Source organism: Canis lupus, chromosome 15 (genome assembly GCF_003254725.2).
Source record: "Canis lupus dingo isolate Sandy chromosome 15, ASM325472v2, whole genome shotgun sequence".
NCBI classification, from domain to species: Eukaryota; Metazoa; Chordata; class Mammalia; order Carnivora; family Canidae; genus Canis; species Canis lupus.
The window spans coordinates 40,546,782-40,567,898 of NC_064257.1; the positions used below are offsets into that span (position 1 = coordinate 40,546,782).

General features: G+C 38.2%; 1 protein-coding gene across 17 annotated transcripts in view; it reads left to right on the forward strand.

Moving 5' to 3' along the window:
* The window catches only part of MYBPC1 (myosin binding protein C1), an 85,361-nt gene that overhangs the window by 20,348 nt on the left and 43,896 nt on the right, over window positions 1-21,117 (forward strand). For 6 of the 17 annotated variants that reach the window (XM_025438922.3, XM_025438916.3, XM_035699397.1 and 3 more), the window contains exons 4-10: window positions 6,807-6,845; window positions 7,379-7,414; window positions 9,243-9,353; window positions 10,862-11,010; window positions 11,337-11,454; window positions 12,927-12,978; window positions 15,030-15,086. In XM_025438922.3, the coding sequence (XP_025294707.1) occupies window positions 6,807-6,845; window positions 7,379-7,414; window positions 9,243-9,353; window positions 10,862-11,010; window positions 11,337-11,454; window positions 12,927-12,978; window positions 15,030-15,086 (562 nt within the window). The remainder of the gene's footprint in view (window positions 1-6,806; window positions 6,846-7,378; window positions 7,415-9,242; window positions 9,354-10,861; window positions 11,011-11,336; window positions 11,455-12,926; window positions 12,979-15,029; window positions 15,087-21,117) is intronic. The other 11 variants (XM_035699399.2, XM_035699402.1, XM_035699401.2 and 8 more) reach the window with 4 other exon arrangements.

A 21,117-nucleotide genomic window follows, 5' to 3' on the forward strand; every position in this document is an offset into this window, starting at 1 on the left:
TTGTGTAGACTTACATGATAGTTTATATATATATATTGACGATACAACCGTAAGCAAATATTATGCGGCTCCTTGTTGAATGGGAAGCTCATTCATCACTGTAATATTATTATTCCATTTGTACTTTATATGGAAATAGTCCAGTCTGAGGAAATGATGAATCTTCTCACATACTGCTGGGATCTGTGAAACATTCACTGCTTTGTCTCCCTGTGGAGGAAGTCATTAAGCAGGTTTTTACAGAGGTAAACTTGATGGTCCTGCTTCTATGTTTGCATCATCATTCTTAAGAGTTCATCTTTTATTTGTGCATTGAATCACATAGTTTGAATTTTGGAATAACCAGTTATTTCCTGACTGCAATAAGATGTTTCTCTTTGTTTTGGATGCTACTCAAAATCATGCCGAGTATTTCTCTGTTCTTACTACATCATATTTCATTATCTGATTCCTGTGGTATTATTGTCTCCTATACATTAGTAAAATACTTTTTTTTCTTTCTTTCAGTACATTGGACCTCTTTTCTTCAGCTCACTTGAACTTATGGTCTCATAAATGAACACATAATGTTAGTACACTCACTTTGTCCTTGACCTTCAGTGGCTCCCGTGGATAGTAACATGAATACAAATCCTGGCCACATGGGCTACAGTCTAAAGGTTATTTGCTTATGGAATTCAGACAGTTCAAACTCCTAGAACTCCTTCCATGAGATGGGTTCAAGGATGTTTAGACTTCCTGGCTGAAGCTATTGTAACATTATTCTCTACAAGGCCAATGGCATACACCTCTGTTTCCAAATTTGGAAAGGTAGTTGGACCCGGCTGTAAGGCTCAACTAACAAAGTTGATGATATAATCCCAGAGGGCAAGCTGTCAGCATTTAAACAAAGCCCGCTCCTGACCCTTAATGTGAAAAGTCATCATGTTGTATTTGTATGCTTAAATGAGAAAATGGTTAAAATCAACCAGTCAACCAATCAACAAAAACTCTTTTCTACACACAGAACAGAGTAGGATGAGAGAGCAAGGCCGAATGACTCGGGCATCCTGAAGTTAACAGCACTTTTTCTGACATTTGCGAAAGTTAAGCAAGGCCATGGCCACATGTAGTCACATGTCCAGCCACATAAACTGCCATGTTTGTATTTGCTCTACAAGACAAGAAAGCAAATCGGGCTATGATAGAAAGTGATATCCCTAAATAAAGGAGGTCAGAGGTTGGAAGGACTGATACACAGTCCTCTTCAACTATTACTTTCATCAAGGACAGGGAAATTTCAAAGAAAATGCTCAAGTAGAAGGTAAATACACTACTCACAGCTGTATGCATTGCCCTGGTTGAGAAAGAAGGCTTGCGTGAGCAAAACCAAGATTGACAGGTGCAACAGGACCTTTCCTCCAGCCCTGACCAATGTCCCTCCCTGCCCTTCAGCCTCCCCCAGCCCTCAGGCTATTTCATTGTTCTTTTTTTTTAATATAAATTTATTTTTTATTGGTGTTCAATTTGCCAACATATAGAATAACACCCAGTGCTCATCCATGTCATTGTTCTTTAGCCAGTCAATTCAGGTTCCATTCCTCGGTGCCGCTTAGTTCACTTTCATCTGCCCTTCCTCTTCCTGATTTCCCTTGGACCTGTTGCCTCTGTTGCTAAATCGCTCTTTTCTCCACTTACTCACCTAGTAGTGGTTCACTCCTTTCCCAAAGAGGTTGTACATTTTTTGACAGTCAGGTACCATGTCTTAACACCTCTTTGGTTCCCTTAGCTCACCTCTTGCACTGTTTGGCAGAGAGCTGCATGTAGCAAATTCCTAATAAATGCTTGTAGAACGAATGATTGAATTTCCAGGTGGGCTTAGCTGTGAATCATATGGACAGCAGTCAGCTAGATAGATTTTTTATCCCATTCTCTATGTTTGCTGGGCAGGAGCATGACTATCTCATGCATACTCTTAGTCAATGAGACTCAGGATAAGATACCTGTGCTGTGCTTTCTGAGTGTTCTTCCTCAGAACAGATGGATGCTTTTTACTCTAAGGCCAACTCACTTAAAATGATTGAAATGGTCATGCCTGGATATTAGTACATTTTCAGCACCTGAATTAGTCATCTATCGAATTCTTTGAAGTATATTCAATTAATAGCCCCAAGACTGTCACCAGTAAGAACATTATTCACAGCAATGTAGCTTTAATGTTGTCCTCGGATTGCCTGAGTCTTTCTGCAGCAATCTGGAAATGTCCTAAAAAAAATTATTTTTATAGCTGGAGGATGTTGTTTGGTTCCTCTGTCAATCTTATAAGTAGTGTTTGTGGTTAGATTTGCCAACTTTTTCACATTTACTAAGGGTCTCTGTCTGGGAAATAGCTGATTTCCCAGGAAGGGGTTTTAATATGTGTTTCATTTGCTTGCTTATCTCTGGAGTTGTCCATCCAGCTGCCTTGCTCCCTTGTACTGCCAACTTTGTCCTGGAATTGAAACAATAGAGATGACAACATGGAAGTGTGTATAACCAAACAGCAATACCAGAAATTAGATGTACAAATTTCTTCTAGAGTAATCATACCGGGGAGCAATGTCCTTATAAAAACCATACTGATGGCTTAGAATTCCTCCAGAATAAATCAGGTGGCCAATCAATGGAGCACTAAGTATAAGTTCTCCTTTTCTATATGTTCAGGAAGACCAAAGATCTGTCTTTTATTTCAATGTCCATTTATTCAGCAAGTTTTCACTCAGTGTTGTCACGGAGAGCCATGTGTAGAGAGCTATGTGGGTGATCAAGTGGGATCATACTTTTTTTTTTTTTTTGTCAGCCAACCTTGGTACATGTGAATACAGGGTAATGGGATTGGGTCTCTTCTTTACCTTAACAATTGGAGGTTCAAAACTGGTCTTGAGAGTGCTTCCAGATGTGTCAGAGCATTAGAATCAGACATTACTTTGAAGATTAGGATTCATTTTGATGCTAACTTCTGACATTAAAATTTTTCTTTGTTTTTGCATCTTAATAGCTTATAGTCTAGATTTTTTTAAGATTTATTTACTTATTCAGATTAAGAGAGAGAGAGAGAGAGAGGCAGAGACACAGAGGGAGAAGCAGGTTCCATGCAGGGAGCCCGATGTGGGACTCAATCCCGGGTCTCCAGGATCACACTCCCGGCTGCAGGCGGCGCTAAACCGCTGCGCCACCGGGGCTGCCCAATAGTTTATAGTCTTATCTATACTTTGGTAAGCCCAACTGGGATATTTACTGCCTTTTTAAATTTTTCTTCCAGAAAAAAATATTTGACTTTGGTAATCACTGCAAGTTAATAAAGACTTATTTTCTTTTTCCAGGCATTAACATTAGTATTACTGCATAAACAATCGTGAATGAAACTCGTGCCTATTAAAGATCTCACATAACATGATGTGAAGAGTCTTTCATTTGGCCCAAATGTGGGTGGCAGATGAGGAAGTGAATCAGCAGAAGCTCCAGCAAGTTTTCTCCTAAATGATATGATTTTTTTTTAATTAAAAGAATGATTAAACTTTTTTCTTCATTTAGATCCCTTTCCTGCAATAACATTATTCTGGTGCTTTTTACTCACATGCTAAATTTTTTTTTGAGCAGTTTTACCTTTAGGTATCAGACAACCAACCATCTAATGAGCTTTCTCTACACTTTATAGTTACATTACTTCTTCATAATGATCTTTGTTAAAAGCTAATATTACCATACTTTTCAATTCTGTGACACAACCGTTATAAGTTGCAGCATTGGTTTAATAAATTTGGAGGAGAAAAAAACTCATCAAAATGATATATTTACTGTAGGATGAATCCTGATTTTAGAAGCATCAAGGTATGGAGACATGTGCCTTTTCATTAAGAAAGTATGAGAAATTAATCAGATGCCTCCAAACATGATGAATTCATGTTAGCCATTGGTGCTATTGCCTTCCATATGTGGTTGTTGTTACTGCTGTTGTTATTTTGGTCATGGGAGCCAATATTTTCCACAACTGATTTCTCTGCTTGAGGATTCAGAGCTTGGTCACAATCAAACAAGGTATTATTGTATCAGCAGTTACTTGAGGCTTGTTGAGAATCACATATATTTTATGTGCTTTTTGGTCTTTCCAAGAATCTCATCAATTGTCCCAAGTTTGTATGACTTAAAAAACTAATTAAGAAAGGCAACTTAAATAGACTATATGTTGAAGTTTTCTTTTATGCCAAAGAGAGTATATGAGATCATAAGAATCTATATAGTCTACTATCTCTGCAGTTCTTTCCTGGCATTCCAGATTTTATGTGTGCCCCCCTAAAATCTCAGGCTTGCATTATGATACTGAGTTTCTTCTCTACTTTCCAGGCCTTCTTCTCTGGGAACTTCAGTCATTTAAAGAATCATGTTTATGTTTTTACAAATGCCATTTTTCCATGACTCAAAGACAAGTAAAATTCTGCTTTGGAAAATTTCTCTTCCATGAGCTCAGGGAGATAGTCTGCAGCTCTGGTCTGAGGTCTTCAGATATGCTATATTCTAAAGAGCCAAAACCAGATGTTTAATCATCATTGTAGTCACTTTTAAATAGAATGAATTTAATGACTCACATATTGTATTGTTTCCTTTTATTTGAAAATATTCTTTGTATGATGCCATGTCTTTCCTATATGTGTTGTTCAATTAGGCACAACCCAGAAGAGCTGGATATTCAGTTTCCCTTCTAACAATAGTCGCTGTTTTCCCTCCATAAATAAGAACAATTAGACCTTTTATTCTCATCCAATTCAACCAAATGCAAGCAGGCAACTTTTCAAGAATTTAAGGTCAGGATCCAATATCTTAACTCCATTTCCCAATCCAATGGGATGCCAGGACCAAAGCTACTTTTGAAAGGGGGAAATAAAAAACTTTGCCCCTGGCCAATTATATTTCCTAGCACTTTAGTAAATTTGAAAGTATATGTATAATGAATCACCAGTTGAGAAGTAATTGCTGTTTGGAAGTGATTTTGGATCATCAGAGTATCATTTCATGACACCTTGAAGCACTGCAGCTGCCTTAATAGTTTAAAATAATTGTGCATGTCGCTCTAAAAGTTTTTTGTTTAGAGTTTTTATTTAAATTCTAGTTAGTTTAACATATAGAATAATATTGGTTTCAAGAGCAGGATTCAGAGATTCATCACTTCCATCTAACACCCAGTGCTTATCAAAACAGTGCCCTCCTTAATGCCCATCGTCCATTTAATTCACCTGGCCCTGCCCACCTCCCTCTATCATTTAGTGTGCTCTGAAACTACTCACCCATCAAATTTTTGCTTAACAGGTGGGTTCTCTTTTCATTTTTGTTTTATGAAAGTATGTAAATACTCTTTTCTCAATCATTTTGCGTTCCAAACAACCAACTCAATTCACTATGCATAGTGCACAAAGCAAACAAGCAACCACAAACCCCGTGTAAAATGAAGTATTCATTTGACTCAAAATGGTTCCAGCCTCTAGTTTACATATCATAAAGGAACTCCTTTACAGGATTTGGTTGAGGTTTAAAACTTTTTCAAGAATTTTGACAGGACTTTAAATCAAGATTCCTTACACATTTCAGTAAATAAAAGCCTCTGAATAGGTTCCAAGAATAAAATGCTAAATATGGAATTAAATACATGGCATTTAATTATTTTGTTAAAAAATAATAAAACATTCTTGGTTGGTCGTTTTAGAAAAGAAATTTCAGGCTAGTAAATAATCTTTGTAGTAAATATTCTAACAGATTATTTAAAAATGTGCTATTTTACCTCTTGTTGGGAATTTTTAAAAGCACTTTAAATTTAACAGCTGTGTTTTCTGTATCCTGTCTTATATAGTCATATTGGTTTGTGGTATGAAATTCACAATTATTCTAGCATTTTAAGTACAACCATTATTATTATTATTATTCACACTAACATTAATTTTTTTCTAACATTAATTTTTATGCTTTGGGAAAGGAGAGGCAGAGATTCAGGTGATGCCAAATGCCTATTTAAGTATCTAAAGTTGTAAAGACACTTTAAAACTCAGACATTTTAGAAAAGAAGAATATGCGGTGCGTCTGCACATAAATTCTATAAGGCATATTTTGAATTTTGCAAATATGCGTTCATAAAGATTAAAAAAATATACAGCATTGACCAACACCAATATAATCATGGGAAAATGCTTTCAAAGTTCCAAAGTAAATATTAGTAAATTTAGCAAGTATGAAAAATTGATTTTCTCTTAGTCAAGGTAATGTTGGTAATGCTTCCCTTTGTCTCCTAAATATGAAAGGGGAATTAATCACAAGGTTTTCAGGAGCAGGAGAGAATGAGTTCTCATTCATTTATGCTTTTCCACGTCTCGTTCAAATGACTGTGGCATATGAATTATGCCTGACATTGATTTTAGTTATAAAGTAAGAACTTGAAAACATCTCTACTGTTACCAAAAAAAAAAAAAAAAAAATCTCTACTGTTGACTTTGTCAAGGCTTGATTTTTAACATAGATTTTCTTCTAACATACAATCACATGAAATGTTTGTGCAGAGTTCCATTTCTCCATCTACACTTTCACTGGGTTTCTCTATTCCCTCAACTCATTTATTTATTTCTTTCTCTCTTTGGTCTGAAATATTGAATTTAACCTTTCAGGTACTGAGTCTTCTAAGGCTGACTCCTCAGTTCAAAGTATTTTGTGTTTTCTTCTCTTTTTTTCCAGCTTTCTTTTTTTCACAGGATACTCAGGACAAAGTCCTTTCCTTCTTGACTTTTTGCTCCCATTTCTTGTTTCAGATGAAGAGGAAGCCTCCCCACCTAGCGCCGTGCCTCCAGGTTAGGACCATTCCAACCCCTTACCCTACATTGTAACTTATTGTTAATTGACAGTAAAGAAAAAGAAAAGGTAGAGAACCTTGATAAGACAATGTTTTGCCCTTGCCAACACCAGGAGGGAAAAACTTGACTTTAATGATGATTTTTTTTTTCACAAAACGAGAAATTTATTTATTTATTTATTTATTTATTTATTTATTTATTTATTTATTTATGAAGTAAATAAGATTAGTCGATCTTCGATATAAATTTTAGGGACAAAAATGTTTGTCTTCCATTTCCACCTATATGCCCTTATTCCCTGTTCTTTAGATATTTGAATTCTTTTATTTTATTATTCTTTCTTAAGTAAGACACATACGTTTTATAGATGCTTTCATAGTTGAAGTTCTACTGATTTTTCTATCCAAGCTGACATCTAGCTCTTTCTATCATGGGGAAAGACGGGGTTTGGGGGAATCCAAGAAGGTTGAAGTCAGCTCTCCATTTTCACTCCTTGCCCATGTATCATCCAAATCACGCTTTCCTTTCAGGTGTGGGTAGTCGGGCCCTGGAAAGAAAAGATTCAGGTGAGCACTCGCCTGGAGCAAGGCATCCCGACCCCATCCTAATCTAGTCACTAATGACCTCATTTCTTGAAGCTGTTTTGATTCTAATCTTTGTTTTATTCCGTTTGTAGCCTTTTTAGCGATCTTTCATTATGTATCCTCTTACAAGAAAACTAATGTATTGAGAAATAATTAATTTTGCATGACACACACTCACACACAAATTCAGGAATTTAACCACATATACCACAGATTTATGGTGATTAGAGCTATCAATTTTAGCAGTTAGCAAATACACAGGGATTAAGAAACTAAAAACCTCCATTTTGGGTATGTGCTAAAGTTGGAGAATAATTCACATTTCCATAGACCTTTATTATATTTCAGAAAGACCTTGAAATGCATCTTGTCAGCCAGCAATCACTACAATTTTGTGAGGTCATTCATTCATTCAGCAAATTTGTGTTGAGGACCTACTACAATCCTACTGTGCCTTATGGGCCAGGCACTTTTTTAAAAAGATTTTATTTGTTTATTAATGAGAGACAGAGAGAGAGAGAGGCAGAGACAAAGATAGAGGGAGAAGCAGGCTCCCTGCAGGGAGCCCGATATGGGACTCAATTCCAGGACCCCGGGATCATGCCCTGAGTGGAAGGCAGGCACTCAACCACTGAGCCACCCAAGCATCCCAGGGGCCAGGCACTTTTGCAGGTACTTGTAGGTATAAAAAGGATGCAAACAATACAAGTTCTTTCCCCTGGGTTACAAATATGAGTGCCCACATTCATCATTACTGTGAGTGTCACAGACATACACACACACACCACCCTTCCCCCCATACACCAACACGTATGTAACTATGTGTCTACGTTGTATGACTTCATTGTGAAAATGATGATCTCCATGGATAGCATGATTGATACATGAAAACTAAAATAACTAAATGTACATTTCCCTCTTTTCAAGAAACATTAACAGAGGGTTGGCACCCATGCATTTTTTTCCAGTTACTAAGTGGCTGAAACTGAATGTCTCTCCGTTTAGCTCTTGAAGACAGAGGGGATGTCTACTGTTCTCTCTCCTGCCGTCCTCACTGGAGTTGACTACTGATTAATACCAGCTAAGCTCCTGGAGTGCATCCTAGAAAATGAAAATAAGCTTCATTTTCAGCTTCTCTCTTTTCACGGGAAAGCCTCAGAGAGTTGATGTTTCTTTTTTTCCATTCCTCCCCTCTTGCAGGATGCACTTAGTGTTTTTGAACTTTGTGCCTGCAGGTCATGATCCGTTCCTTAACTGTCGAGCTATGGCCTCATTTAAACAGCCCTCATGGAATTATCTGATCACATAACGGCAAGGAATCTAGAAATACCAGGCCAGCTTTAGGTGTCTGACTTTTCCCAGTTGACCAGCAAAGTGACTCATCACTTTAGTCTTTTCCAGTTGTGTTGTACCCATGCGACACGTTACAGACATACCCCTGACATGACATGGTACTGCCTTAGTGTACCTGCCACCATCATGTGCCTGCTAGGACACAGGAAGGATGGGGAAACAAAGCAACCATGGCTGCCAACACACACAGAGTAACAACTTACCTGAAAAGTTTCATGATTTCTAGGAGTAGAAAATGGTCTTTATCCCATCATGAAAGAGGCAACCCTGTAAGAACGGGACTCTGTCACTATATGGATGGCTGCAGGGGCGATGGATGGAAAGAATGAGGTTATATTTACCCAGGTTTATTAGACAAAGAAAAGCTTCACTGTTGATGAGGACAGCACCCCAGGTAAGTCTGCCTAAGAGAAATGTGTCCCCGAAATGATCTTTTTTCCTCCTTTCTGCTCCTTAGAGTGGTCTCTTGGCGAATCACCTGCTGGAGAGGAACAAGACAAGCAGAATGCCAATTCCCAGTTGTCCACCCTGTTTGTGGAAAAGCCTCAAACGGGATCGGTGAAAGTTGGTGAGTGCCAAGCATTAAATCCTGCTTTTCTTTTTAGATGGAAGTGAAATTCACGTCACATAAAATTTACCATTTTAAAGTCAATAACCAGCAGCTCTCAGTGTTACACAACCAGCATCTTGATCTAGTTCCCAAATATTTTCATCACCCCAAACAGCAACCAGGTACCCCACTATCCCATTACATCCCACCCCCCGCTCCCAGCCCCTGGCAACCACTGATTTCTTTGTCTCTGTGGATTTCCCTATTCTGTATATTTGGTCTAAATAGGATCATACAATACACGACCTTTTGTGTCTGGCTCCTCTCCCTTACCATAGAGTTTTTGAGGCCCCTCCAAGCTGTAGCATGAATCAGTACTTCATTCGTTTTCATGGCTGGCTACTATTCTGTTGTAGTCATATACTAAATCTTGTTTTTTATAACCTGAAAAGGAGAGTGACAGCTAGCATCTCAGTGACTTTTAGCACATAGTAGCTGAGCGCCTGGACCCTGGAGCCAGGTTGGGTTCACATCAGTTTCCTCATCTGTAAAATGGGGACGGTCCCTATGAAGTACTTTGAATAGCACCTGGCGTATCTCAGAGCTGTGAGTCAGAGTTTGCTGTCATCATGACATGTTCATCCCGTAAGATGGTTACAAATCTGTGCACATGCTATATGATGATGGGTAGTATCTCAGAGGAAACAAGTCGGACAGAGGGCTCAACTTTGGAGATATCATTCAAAAAACAGTGCTTGCGCACCTCCTGCTTTAGGTGCTGTGCTGAACACTGAGTATAACATGTGCACCTTCAGAACATACAATCTTAATGGGAAGAACACACAACAGGAAATCAAACAAACAGATAATTACAAAAGCCAAGTGCCATGAAGGAAATAAACAGGGTGGTAAGTTAGAGAGGACTTAGGGGTCTGGGAATTTTGATGAAATAAATTTTTATGAGGAATATGTTGTGAGGAGAACAAATAAGCACATAGCTGACTGATCATATCCTAAATTACTTCTTTCAGTTCTAGAATATAGGAGCACACCGCATGTAGATGGAAATATTTGCTCCCTGGTGTTTCTGGAAGACATCAAAGTGCTGGGCTAGAGTTTTAATGTCCTTGGGACCCAATCAATCAATACAAATTGATAGGTTTATTTCTAAAAGGTTAGCTTCATTTAGTCATATTTAGTCATGTAAGTCCAGACTTCCCATCATCTTATCTAATAAAAAGGATGGAAAAATCCATACATTCGTGAAGCTTTCCATTTTTATTTCATGTATACATGATAAAGCCAAACAGCAACTAGCTCCACTGGTTGACCTGTTTCTCCTTTTCTGCCTCAGAAACCTCAAAAGCAGAACAAGTTGGAGTATCCAAAGAACTCCTAGGGCATGCATTAAAAAAAATCAGGGCACAATGTCATACCATAGTCTGTACTGTGCAATCCTCTGTAACTCCTTCCCAAACAAATGGCAATTTTGAAGCCACAGTCTGAATCACTTGTGCTTTCTCTAGGTGAAAATATCACCTTTATAGCCAAAGTCAAGGCTGAAGATCTTCTTAGAAAACCCACCATCAAATGGTTCAAAGGGAAATGGATGGACCTGGCCAGCAAAGCTGGGAAGCACCTCCAGCTGAAGGAAACCTTTGAAAGGCAAACTCGGGTATGACCCTTAAGTCCTGGGGCATGGCTGGGTCATTCCTTCTGTACGGAGTAAAGGTCACTGTCAGGGTCAGCTTTGAGAGATTTCAGTCCCAGAAAATTCTCTAGAGTTACCATCCCTAGTGTCGACATTCAGGCAATTGTCCCTGCTGTGCCAGGAGCTAGGGAGCACATTGGCCCCTCCTATGTTGAGAACGCTGGGCTGGAATGCCCGGATATAGACAGAACTCTAAGCTAATACTGAGGAATTTGAAAACCATCCAAACATGGTAGGTTCTTTCGGTCTGCAAGGTGGGGTTAAAATATGCTGGATGCATTTCATTGCAGATGTACACATTCGAGATGCAGATCATCAAGGCCAAAGAGAACTATGCGGGAAACTACAGGTGCGAGGTCACCTACAAGGATAAGTTTGACAGCTGCACATTCGATCTTGAAGTACACGGTAAGAGAGTCTTCTTGTCTGGATAGATGTGGGTTTTTTCATGGCATGTGAGGGGATAGAGGAGGAGAAGGTCACTTGACACTACGAGATTTTGAAAATAAAGTTTTCTTTCAGACTGTGTGTTTCTGATTGTGGTAGTATCATCAAGCCCACTGAGTTACATTGCTATTAAGCAATTTTAAAATGGAATTTCAGGGATTTTATTGCTAAGTATCTCTTCTCCATGCTATCTATATTTCCTCAACTTCCCAGATAAGGGCTGATGCCATTTATTTTTCTTCTACTGAACATAACTGTTTCCTTGGGTCCACTTATTCCCACCTGAGTTTGGGGATAAGTTCATACAATACAAGGATGTCCAGGATTCCCAGATGGCCGAAGAGTAGTGTAGAAGAGAAGGATTTCTCTTATAAGGACCAATGTCAGATGGGGAAGTTCTTCATCCATAGGTTCTGTGTAGTGCTCAGAGTGAATTTAATAGGAATAAATATAAAGATGTACATGTAGATTGGGGTCGGGGGGAGCACTTCTATAAGAACACAAAGAGAAAGTTGACTTGACAGCAAAGATCATAAATTTAAGGTGAGTCCAAAGTATGGTAAAGCTACAAGAAACAGAGTTGGTGTAATTTAATGCTGAGCCATTACAAGGTATAGGATCTAGGTTTAGGAAATAACACTAGTCTCTGCAACCTGGTACTCATTCCACATGTGGAGTGATGTCTGTGGCCATGGGCACCATACATCAATCTGGACCTCCTCTGGAGTGGTGCCCGGTAGGATGAAGAAGGCAGAAACTACATCCCAGGCAGCTGAATGTGGTGTGAAAGAGGCCAGGCATGCACAACTTATAAACAGGGGAAGTGCTGTCACACAAGAGTATTTCAGACAAATTAGAGTCTAAAGGTAGGAATTAGGAGGAGGTGAATTTTTTGTATTAATTTTAGCATGAGCTCTTTCATTAAAGTTCTGTAAACAGCCTGGGAAAAGTGAGATCCCCCCATTTCAAGAGACATCAAATGAAGGCTGGGTGATCCTGGAGGTGCTGTGGAGATTTCTGTGTTGAGTGGGAATCTGGTGCCTAGATGTGCCTCTTCAGCCTGGCCAAGCATCTCTGAGAATCACCTGAAGGGCTGTTGAAGAGTATTGATTTCTTGGTGCCTGTCCCTGATCTGGTGAATCCAAATCTCCAACAAGGAGACCAAGAAGCTGATTTTTTTTAAGTTCTTCAGGTGATTCTAGTGGGAATGACAACCGGATACAGTAGCTCCTGCAGCCCCACATTGATTCTGTGTGAGGGAGGACGAGGTATGATACCTCAGCGGCTCAGCCATCTGGAGCAGAGCCATCCCCCAGCCCTTCTTTACCTGGCATTCCTTACATCTGAAGAATCGTCCACAGCCTGCAAAGGAACTGAGCACAAAATTGCCTATGTAATGGTTATTTATTTTATTGTTTTCTTTCCTTTCTTAGAATCTACCGGGACTACTCCAAACATTGACATCAGATCTGCTTTCAAGAGAAGGTAACTTTGAAAGGGGAATGTAGGTAGCTTTTATATAATGTGCAAGTGGAGGGTTTTTCAAACCACACATTCCCTTCCTCTACACTCTGTATTCCAAAGCAAGCACCTCTTCACAGTAGCCAAACATGCTGTGTGCCCAAAGGTTAGTGGTCTAGAAAAGCCATAGGTTTAACATCAAATCAAGCATATACTGACCATGTTTTAGAATATTCTTGTCAGAGTGAGGCTCCTATTTTTTCAGGTTTTACAGTTGCCTTATAAAAACATACTCTTAATGTCTTCACATGTGGCTCTTTCTTAATTGCATTATTTTCCACCAGATGATCAAGAAAGCTATATAATAATATAACATCAGTTAAGTCATGTCAGAAAACTTTTATCCTAAGTGCTTTTTCATTTAGAAATGACATGGAGCTACTGAACCATGTATCCAGAAAATCACAATTAAGTAGCTACTTATCGAAGTTAGCGCTATTTAAATATGGGATTGTTAGATGAAAGACTACTAGGTCTGCTAGAATAACAAACACTGCAGAAAGACGAAATATAGATACCTATTTGATTTGTTTTGCAATTGCCAAGGCTGAAAAATGGGGGGCGAAGGGACAAAGAAGAAAAATGAAAAAAAAATCGAGTATGACACATGTAACTAGCCCCTTCCTGAATTATTTTACTCTCTGCACTTAATTTTTCCTAATGTAAGTTCATTTGCGACAGCAAATGTTTTGCTCTTCTTAAGACTGAATCCACTTAGTTTTGATGAATAAGGAAAGTTATTCCAAACTATCATAGAGCAATGATTTAATCCATTAATAAAAGGTACATTTCTCTCCTAAAATGAAAATTTTAATGGCTTTAAATGTATGTAGTATTACCTGATCAATCAATTGGTATTTTTTAAAGTCATAACCTTAATCCCTCTTACTTTCCTTCCACCTTCTCTTCATGCCATGTTCAGCAAATATGTATGATCCAATAATATACTCATCCAATGTACAAGCATATTCTAACACAGGGAGATGTAATCTACTAAATTTTTTTTATTTCAAAGAATGCAAATGGGTTTACTTCAAAAGTCTTCTCTAAATACCTGCTATTAAAGAAATTTTGAAATCACATTATTTGAGTTTACTTCTTACAAACTTATGTGATACACACGCTGTTTTTTAAACCTGCAGACTCTTTTCTTAGAAACCATAACTAACATTTGTAAAGAGCAGGAAATAAAATCTTCATTAAAAAATTAAACATGTAAGTATGTAGTGCCATTTAAATGTCAGCTCCATAGCTTCTATTTAGAGTTTCTATGAAATTATGAAGGTGGCTGCATGCCTAATGTAAGATGCATTTCTCAGTAGGAAAGCACTCCTAGTATAGAGCTCGTCAATAATTCAAAGACAAATTTTTTAAAAATACTTTTTAAAGGGCATAAATGTTAACAAGAAAATGAAAGGTTTAGAATGATATCCCTTTAAAACGGAAAGGAATGCATCTTTTAAAAAAGTTCTGCACTAGCTTCATTTGTACGTTATGTTGGTACCGCATTATCTGACTGAACTACCAACGGACACAAAGAAGTTACCTTTGAATATAAGCTTCGCACTTATATATTTGACACTGGTATACTTCGTTCTCCAAGCCAATCTCTGACATGAATAACAGAGATCAGCAAAAGTCCTTTGCTTTTTACGCAGGTATGTTTCTAGCACCCCCAACTTGGAAAAACAAAGTACTTTGTGTTGCTTGGCTTAAGCGCATTTGTGTTACTCTGTTTTAACACAAATCCAAGCAGTTTCATATATGCAATCTACAAAAATGTGTCTCCTGAAATCGCAGAGTAACACAAGCTCCTCACGTTTACTTTTCCACAAGTACATGCTCCAGAAGTTAAAATGTCACTTGTGTGAAAAGAGATAGTTTGTGTGGATTTAGTCTGATGACTTGTGTGCCAGTACGAAATTGCATATACGTTATACGTAGTGTTTGGGGGAAACTGATGTGTATATGTCTCAGCATTAAACCCAGATTTGCTTTTCTTTTGTTAATGACAGTGGAGAAGGTCAAGACGATGCAGGGGAACTTGACTTTAGTGGTCTCCTGAAACGTAGGTGAGAACCAAGCGATGGAGTGAGGCGCTGTGGCCTGGAAATCTTGTAGACACTCACTCAGAGAACTCAAGTTTAAAGTGGATGTTTTTCGGAGAATTTCTCATTCCTTAAAATGTGTTTGCTTATAGAATATATAACACAGAGTTGACTAAGAAAGAGACAGAGAAACTACTGCCTACTAATCTGCTAAAGATTTTAGCTGATGTTTTTTACCCTTCTTTTCAAATCTTTCATGAGTCTTCACATACTTTCTCAGTTGGGGATGAGAAGATCTGAAAACTGAAGCAGACAACCCAAATACCTAGAAGCCTCTGATTTCTCTGATGATTTCTATCATTTCAATCATGATTCCTTGGCATGATCAAATAAAGACTTTATTCTCCTGCCTTTGATATTTTACCAAAAAATCAGTTTCACAAATTTGGTAAAAGTCTCTGTAGGTATATATGTGTGTGTGTGTGTGTACATACACACACACACATATATACATATATAGTACTTTCTATGTACATGTACTTTATATGTACTATATATATATATATATATATAGTAAAGGCAGATCTACTTTAAAATAGTATTTATGTTTACCATACTTCACCAAATCTAAGACATTTTAATATATACCTGTATTTCATAAATCACTAAGCAATGAAAAATTGCTCCAGAGAGTTTATTATGACACACTATTTATCATAAGATACATGCCTATTTAAGATGTTTAAAATGTCAAAAAATATGCATTTTAGAAGAAATAAAATATAGTTACAAAATGGCAATATTTAGCACTCTCATTCACACTCCCTTAACACTGTTCTCTTACAATAAAACTTGTAGATTTCATTAGGAATATTCAGTACATAACCATTTTATAGGATTTCTGACCATATATGCAAGCATATGTAATCATATATGTGTTATATATAAAGCTATGCATATATTTACTATAGTGCAACAAAAAGAATTTGATTTTTGCAGGGATTTTATTTAAGTACCAAATTTGTGAATAAATAATAAAACTATGATTCTAAATTAATAATATATAATATTGATATCAGTTTTCATTTAGCTTTTCAGGTTTGCTTTTTATTACTTTTAGTGCCTTCTATGGTTATAAGGAAACATATAAATATATTTCACAACAGATTACAAGTAGTAATAAACTGGACTTGTGCTTGTTCTCAGTTTAGTTGAATGGCTTTATCCAGGTCCCTATGAATGAAAAATTCCTCCAGCTCTAAACATGTAGATTGAGAACAGAAATATTAACCAGTGCAGTTTATTAATTACCAATGACTATCAGCCAATCAAGAGACCTTGACAGTACCAAATACTTCTTTTTCTCTTTGGATACTTCAAATAAGCATTAGTCTCAATAATATTTACTAATTACCCAAATTTATTTAAAGCAATAGTACCTGAAGTGACACTCAGTGAACCTTAACCTTACTCATTCTACAGGTGAGAAACCAAAGAACAGAGATGTCAGGTGACTTACCCCGAGTCACACAGTGAATGAAAGACAGAGCAGGAACCTAAACCCAAGTTTCCCTCTGAGTCAGCCCATAAGAAATACCACCTAAGAAATACTACTCTAAATCTGTTATGGAAGTTGGTGCTTCAGTTCATAACACAAATAGACACTTTGGGAAGAGAAGAGAATATGTCTTTTTTTTCCCTCTCTCTCCTGCAGTCATTTACTCAACCAGGAAAACACTAAATGCTTTCTTCACAGTGACTTCCAGTGCCTAGCACACAGAAAGGACAATGTAGTGGTAAAAACATGGATGTGGGTCTCAATTCTCCCAGTTGTTAACTGCATGACTTCAGTCCAATTACATGTCCTCTCTGAGATTTGTTTTCCACACTCATAAACGTGGAGAACAAAAACTAGTTAAATCAGTTATGTAAGAGGCTGGCTCATGGCAAGTGTCAAGTATTCACTCCCACCAAAAATGTGACATTTTCCCTTGAAGAGCCTATATTCATAAAAAAGACATAATATACAGGCACACATACACATATATGAATCAATCACAATATGATACAACAGATTATTAAAGTCCATGCTCTGATCAAGAAGAAAAAAGAACAGACTACCAGTAGTTCATAGAGTAAAAGAAGGCTAATGATGATTGAAATGAACAAAGAAAAAAATTATTAGGAAAAACTGGGCAAAAAACTGGGCAGTCAACATATCTCCAGTTCTCATTTTCTTTACATCCCCTAATTATGATGTTGACTCATAATTAAATTGTTGTTAGCATAAGAATATATTCATTTAATATACTCTACTAATCTACCAGTGTAACTTTAGAAATCACTGTGTTTCCCTACTAATTTGTGAATTGCATGTGTTTTCATTGTGATAATGACACCGTTTCTACTCTTCCAAGAGTGTGTGGCAAAATCCCCATCAGCATAAACGTCTTTGCAACCAACATCTTTCTACAACAAAAGATCTCTCTGCCCTGAACAAAGCCAGAGTATTTCAAATAGACATTAGCTAAATCAGATTAAATCTATTAGGTAGTCTCTTGTTATGGGATTTGACCTATATATATGTATGTGTATATGTATATATATACTTGAAAGTTTTATTCTATATAAAATTTCTATAATTGCTCTGTTCTTTACTAGGACCATCAAGTTATAGAAATTTTGATGTAGATGCAAGTACTGTGAATCTGATATAGGTCTATCCCAATGCTTGAAAAAGAATCAGTGATGCCTATAGAATTTGAATTTTTCTCCCTGCTGAAATTTAACATAACCATGCAGATAGGGTCATGTGCAGCCCTCGTGGTAAGTAAAGATTATGTGCTGGATGAGTTTCGATAATGCTACAGGTGGGAGCCCTGACCTCACATTGTAGTAAAAAAATAATGAATACTTCCTGCAACTTGGAATTGAATTAAGTAATGGAGAGAAAAAGAAGGAGTAGGTAAGAGGTCCCTGGAGTGTATATAGTTTGATAAGTTTGATAAGATTAAGAACATGGTAGAGTGAGGTGTATTTTGGTTTTATAATGAAAAAAAAATGGTGAGGATGATCAGTTTGATGAATCTGCCAACAAAACTGACATGAAATCACACTGAAAATGATATTTATATTGGCATCCCTTATATAAATATTCACCTCGTGGATCTAGATATGCCTTAGTGTTTGACTTATGCTTCCTGCTATCTATTTTAATCTAGTTTGGTATCTTGGAATCCTTTTACCAGTGTCAGGAGGATGGTGGAAATGTGTATGTAATTCTTCTTGGTTGAAGTATGAATTTAACACAATGTAATTTGGTATATTTTTATAGTTTGGGGACTATGTTTAGGCTGGAATATGACACAAATATAGCCTTAATAAAGCGGTTGAAGAAACATCTACAGAGACTTTATATAGGCACATATAGACACATTTTAATTGCAATTATCCAAGACTGCCTACAAAATATTTAAAGAATGTATCTGAAATTTAGACTGCTTTCAGGTGGTAGACCTACTAGGCGTTGCAAATTATTACCAATATTACAACTTCAGGACAATTTTCTTAAGCTTTCAATTTGCCTGTATTAATAGAGGCTGTAGTTATTATTTCAGTGATATGAAAATAATACTTGTTTCTCACGTTTTAAATTTTTAATTAATTAATTTTAAGGAGGCTCCACACCCAACGTGGGGCTTAAATTCATGACCTGGCGATTAAAAGTCCCATGCTCTACTGACTGAGCCACCCAGGTGCCCTATGTCTTGAGTTAAGAGTTACATTTTCCTCATGGTGTTCCCTAGTCCTTCCCATAAAGGTCACTGACGGACCCATGACCTCTCACTTCCTTTCATTTTTCCAGGAGATTTGCCTCAGCATCCTCCTTCACTGGGTGCACAGACTTACATGACAATGTAAATTAGATATTGAGAAGTCATCCTTGCCTAACGCCACCCTAAATTCTATGTTAATATTTATATTCTCCTCCCCTTCACTAGGATTACAATCTGCTATTTCCATTTTAAAAAATGCAGAAACAGGTGTAATTAATGTGACAATGCAAACATATGTAACCATCATTTGATGGCATGATAGCATGAATCTGTTTTCACATTGATGTTGACCAGTTTTCTGGAAAATCATATCACATTATTCACTGGAAGTAGTCACTAAAACATTTCCAAATTAACCTGATGAAAATAGTCAATTATATCTTTTTTTAAAAAGATTTTATTTATTTATTCATGAAAGACACAGAGAGAGACAGAGACACAGGCAGAGGGAGAAGCAGGTTCCCTGCGGGGAGCCCCATGTGGGACTCGATCCCAGGACCCCAGGGTCATGCCCTGAGCCAGAGGCAGATGCTCAACCGCTGAGTCCCCCAGGTGTTGTCCCCAGTCACCTATATCTTTAAAAAAAAATCAAGAGCTATTTAGCCAGCAAAGGAAATTTTTTTTGTTCAATTTAAATTACATTTTGCATTAACCCTAGGCTCTTTCCCTAAAGAGTGTTTATTCTTGAGTTTTTCTTTCATTTATTGGTTTTAAAATAAGAACAGACAAGTGTACTTTAAATTTTATATTTTTCTAGCCATATATATTCTTTATATTTTCTGTATGTTCTTTAGTCAGTGATCAAAATTTAGGGTCATAATTTTGATAATTACACTAAGAAGTTACTCCCCCCTTGTTCATTGGAATTTAGCCATTTGCTTTAGAGTTTAACATTCATATTTTCATAATTCATATACAACCTGCCTTAAAAAATTCAAGACAGTGCTTTATTTAAGACGAAATATGAGAGGATTTTTTGCTTCAAACTTCTCCTGCCAACTTAGAAAAAAAATGTCTTTTAAAAAGTGAACGTATCCACAAAAATCGTATTTAAAAAAAAAAACCTGGCAGTTTCAATTTCTTGGTAGAAAAAAACAGCAAAAAATCATTAGTGTGCACATTTACTAATACAGTAGGGAAAATGCTATTTACGAAATCCTAAGGTTTAAAAGACCTATTTGTACTGTCTTCCTAGATAGCTAGGATGTGTACATTCACGAAGGTAGAAAGAGATCATTTTCCTTTCATAGATCAGTATTTAAATCTTCTCATTCTCAATCCACTTTTCAAAATGATTTCCGTACCCATGTCCCGGATAACAAGGGATCTTAAGTTCCTCACAAATTCACCTTCTCTTTAAACTTCCAAGTGAAAAGAAGTAAAGACATAATCAGAATGTCTTCTGCTATCTTCCTAATATTCTGTTTTTAACTAGCAAAGCGACAATGCTAATGTAGGCGCGTGGCAGGCGCGTACCCCTGATCTCTAGGGGCCTGGCAGGCACGTACCCCTGATCTCTAGGGGCCTGGCAGGCGCGTACCCCTGATCTCTAGGGGCCTGGCAGGCGCGTACCCCTGATCTCTAGGGGCCTGGCAGGCACGTACCCCTGATCTCTAGGGGCCTGGCAGGCGCGTACCCCTGATCTCTAGGGGCCTGGCAGGCGCGTACCCCTGATCTCTAGGGGCCTGGCAGGCGCGTACCCCTGATCTCTAGGGGCCTGGCAGGCGCGTACCCCTGATCTCTAGGGGCCTGGCAGGCGCGTACCCCTGATCTCTAAGGGCCTGGCAGGCGCGTACCCCTGATCTCTAAGGGCCTGGCAGGCGCGTACCCCTGATCTGTAGGGGCCTGGCAGGCGCGTACCCCTGATCTCTAGGGGCCTGGCAGGCGCGTACCCCTGATCTCTAAGGGCCTGGCAGGCGCGTACCCCTGATCTCTAAGGGCCTGGCAGGCGCGTACCCCTGATCTCTAGGGGCCTGGCAGGCGCGTACCCCTGATCTCTAAGGGCCTGGCAGGCGCGTACCCCTGATCTCTAAGGGCCTGGCAGGCGCGTACCCCTGATCTCTAGGGGCCTGGCAGGCGCGTACCCCTGATCTCTCAGGGCCTGGCAGGCGCGTACCCCTGATCTCTCAGGGCCTAGCAGGCGCGTACCCCTGATCTCTAAGGGCCTGGCAGGCGCGTACCCCTGATCTCTAGGGGCCTGGCAGGCGCGTACCCCTGAT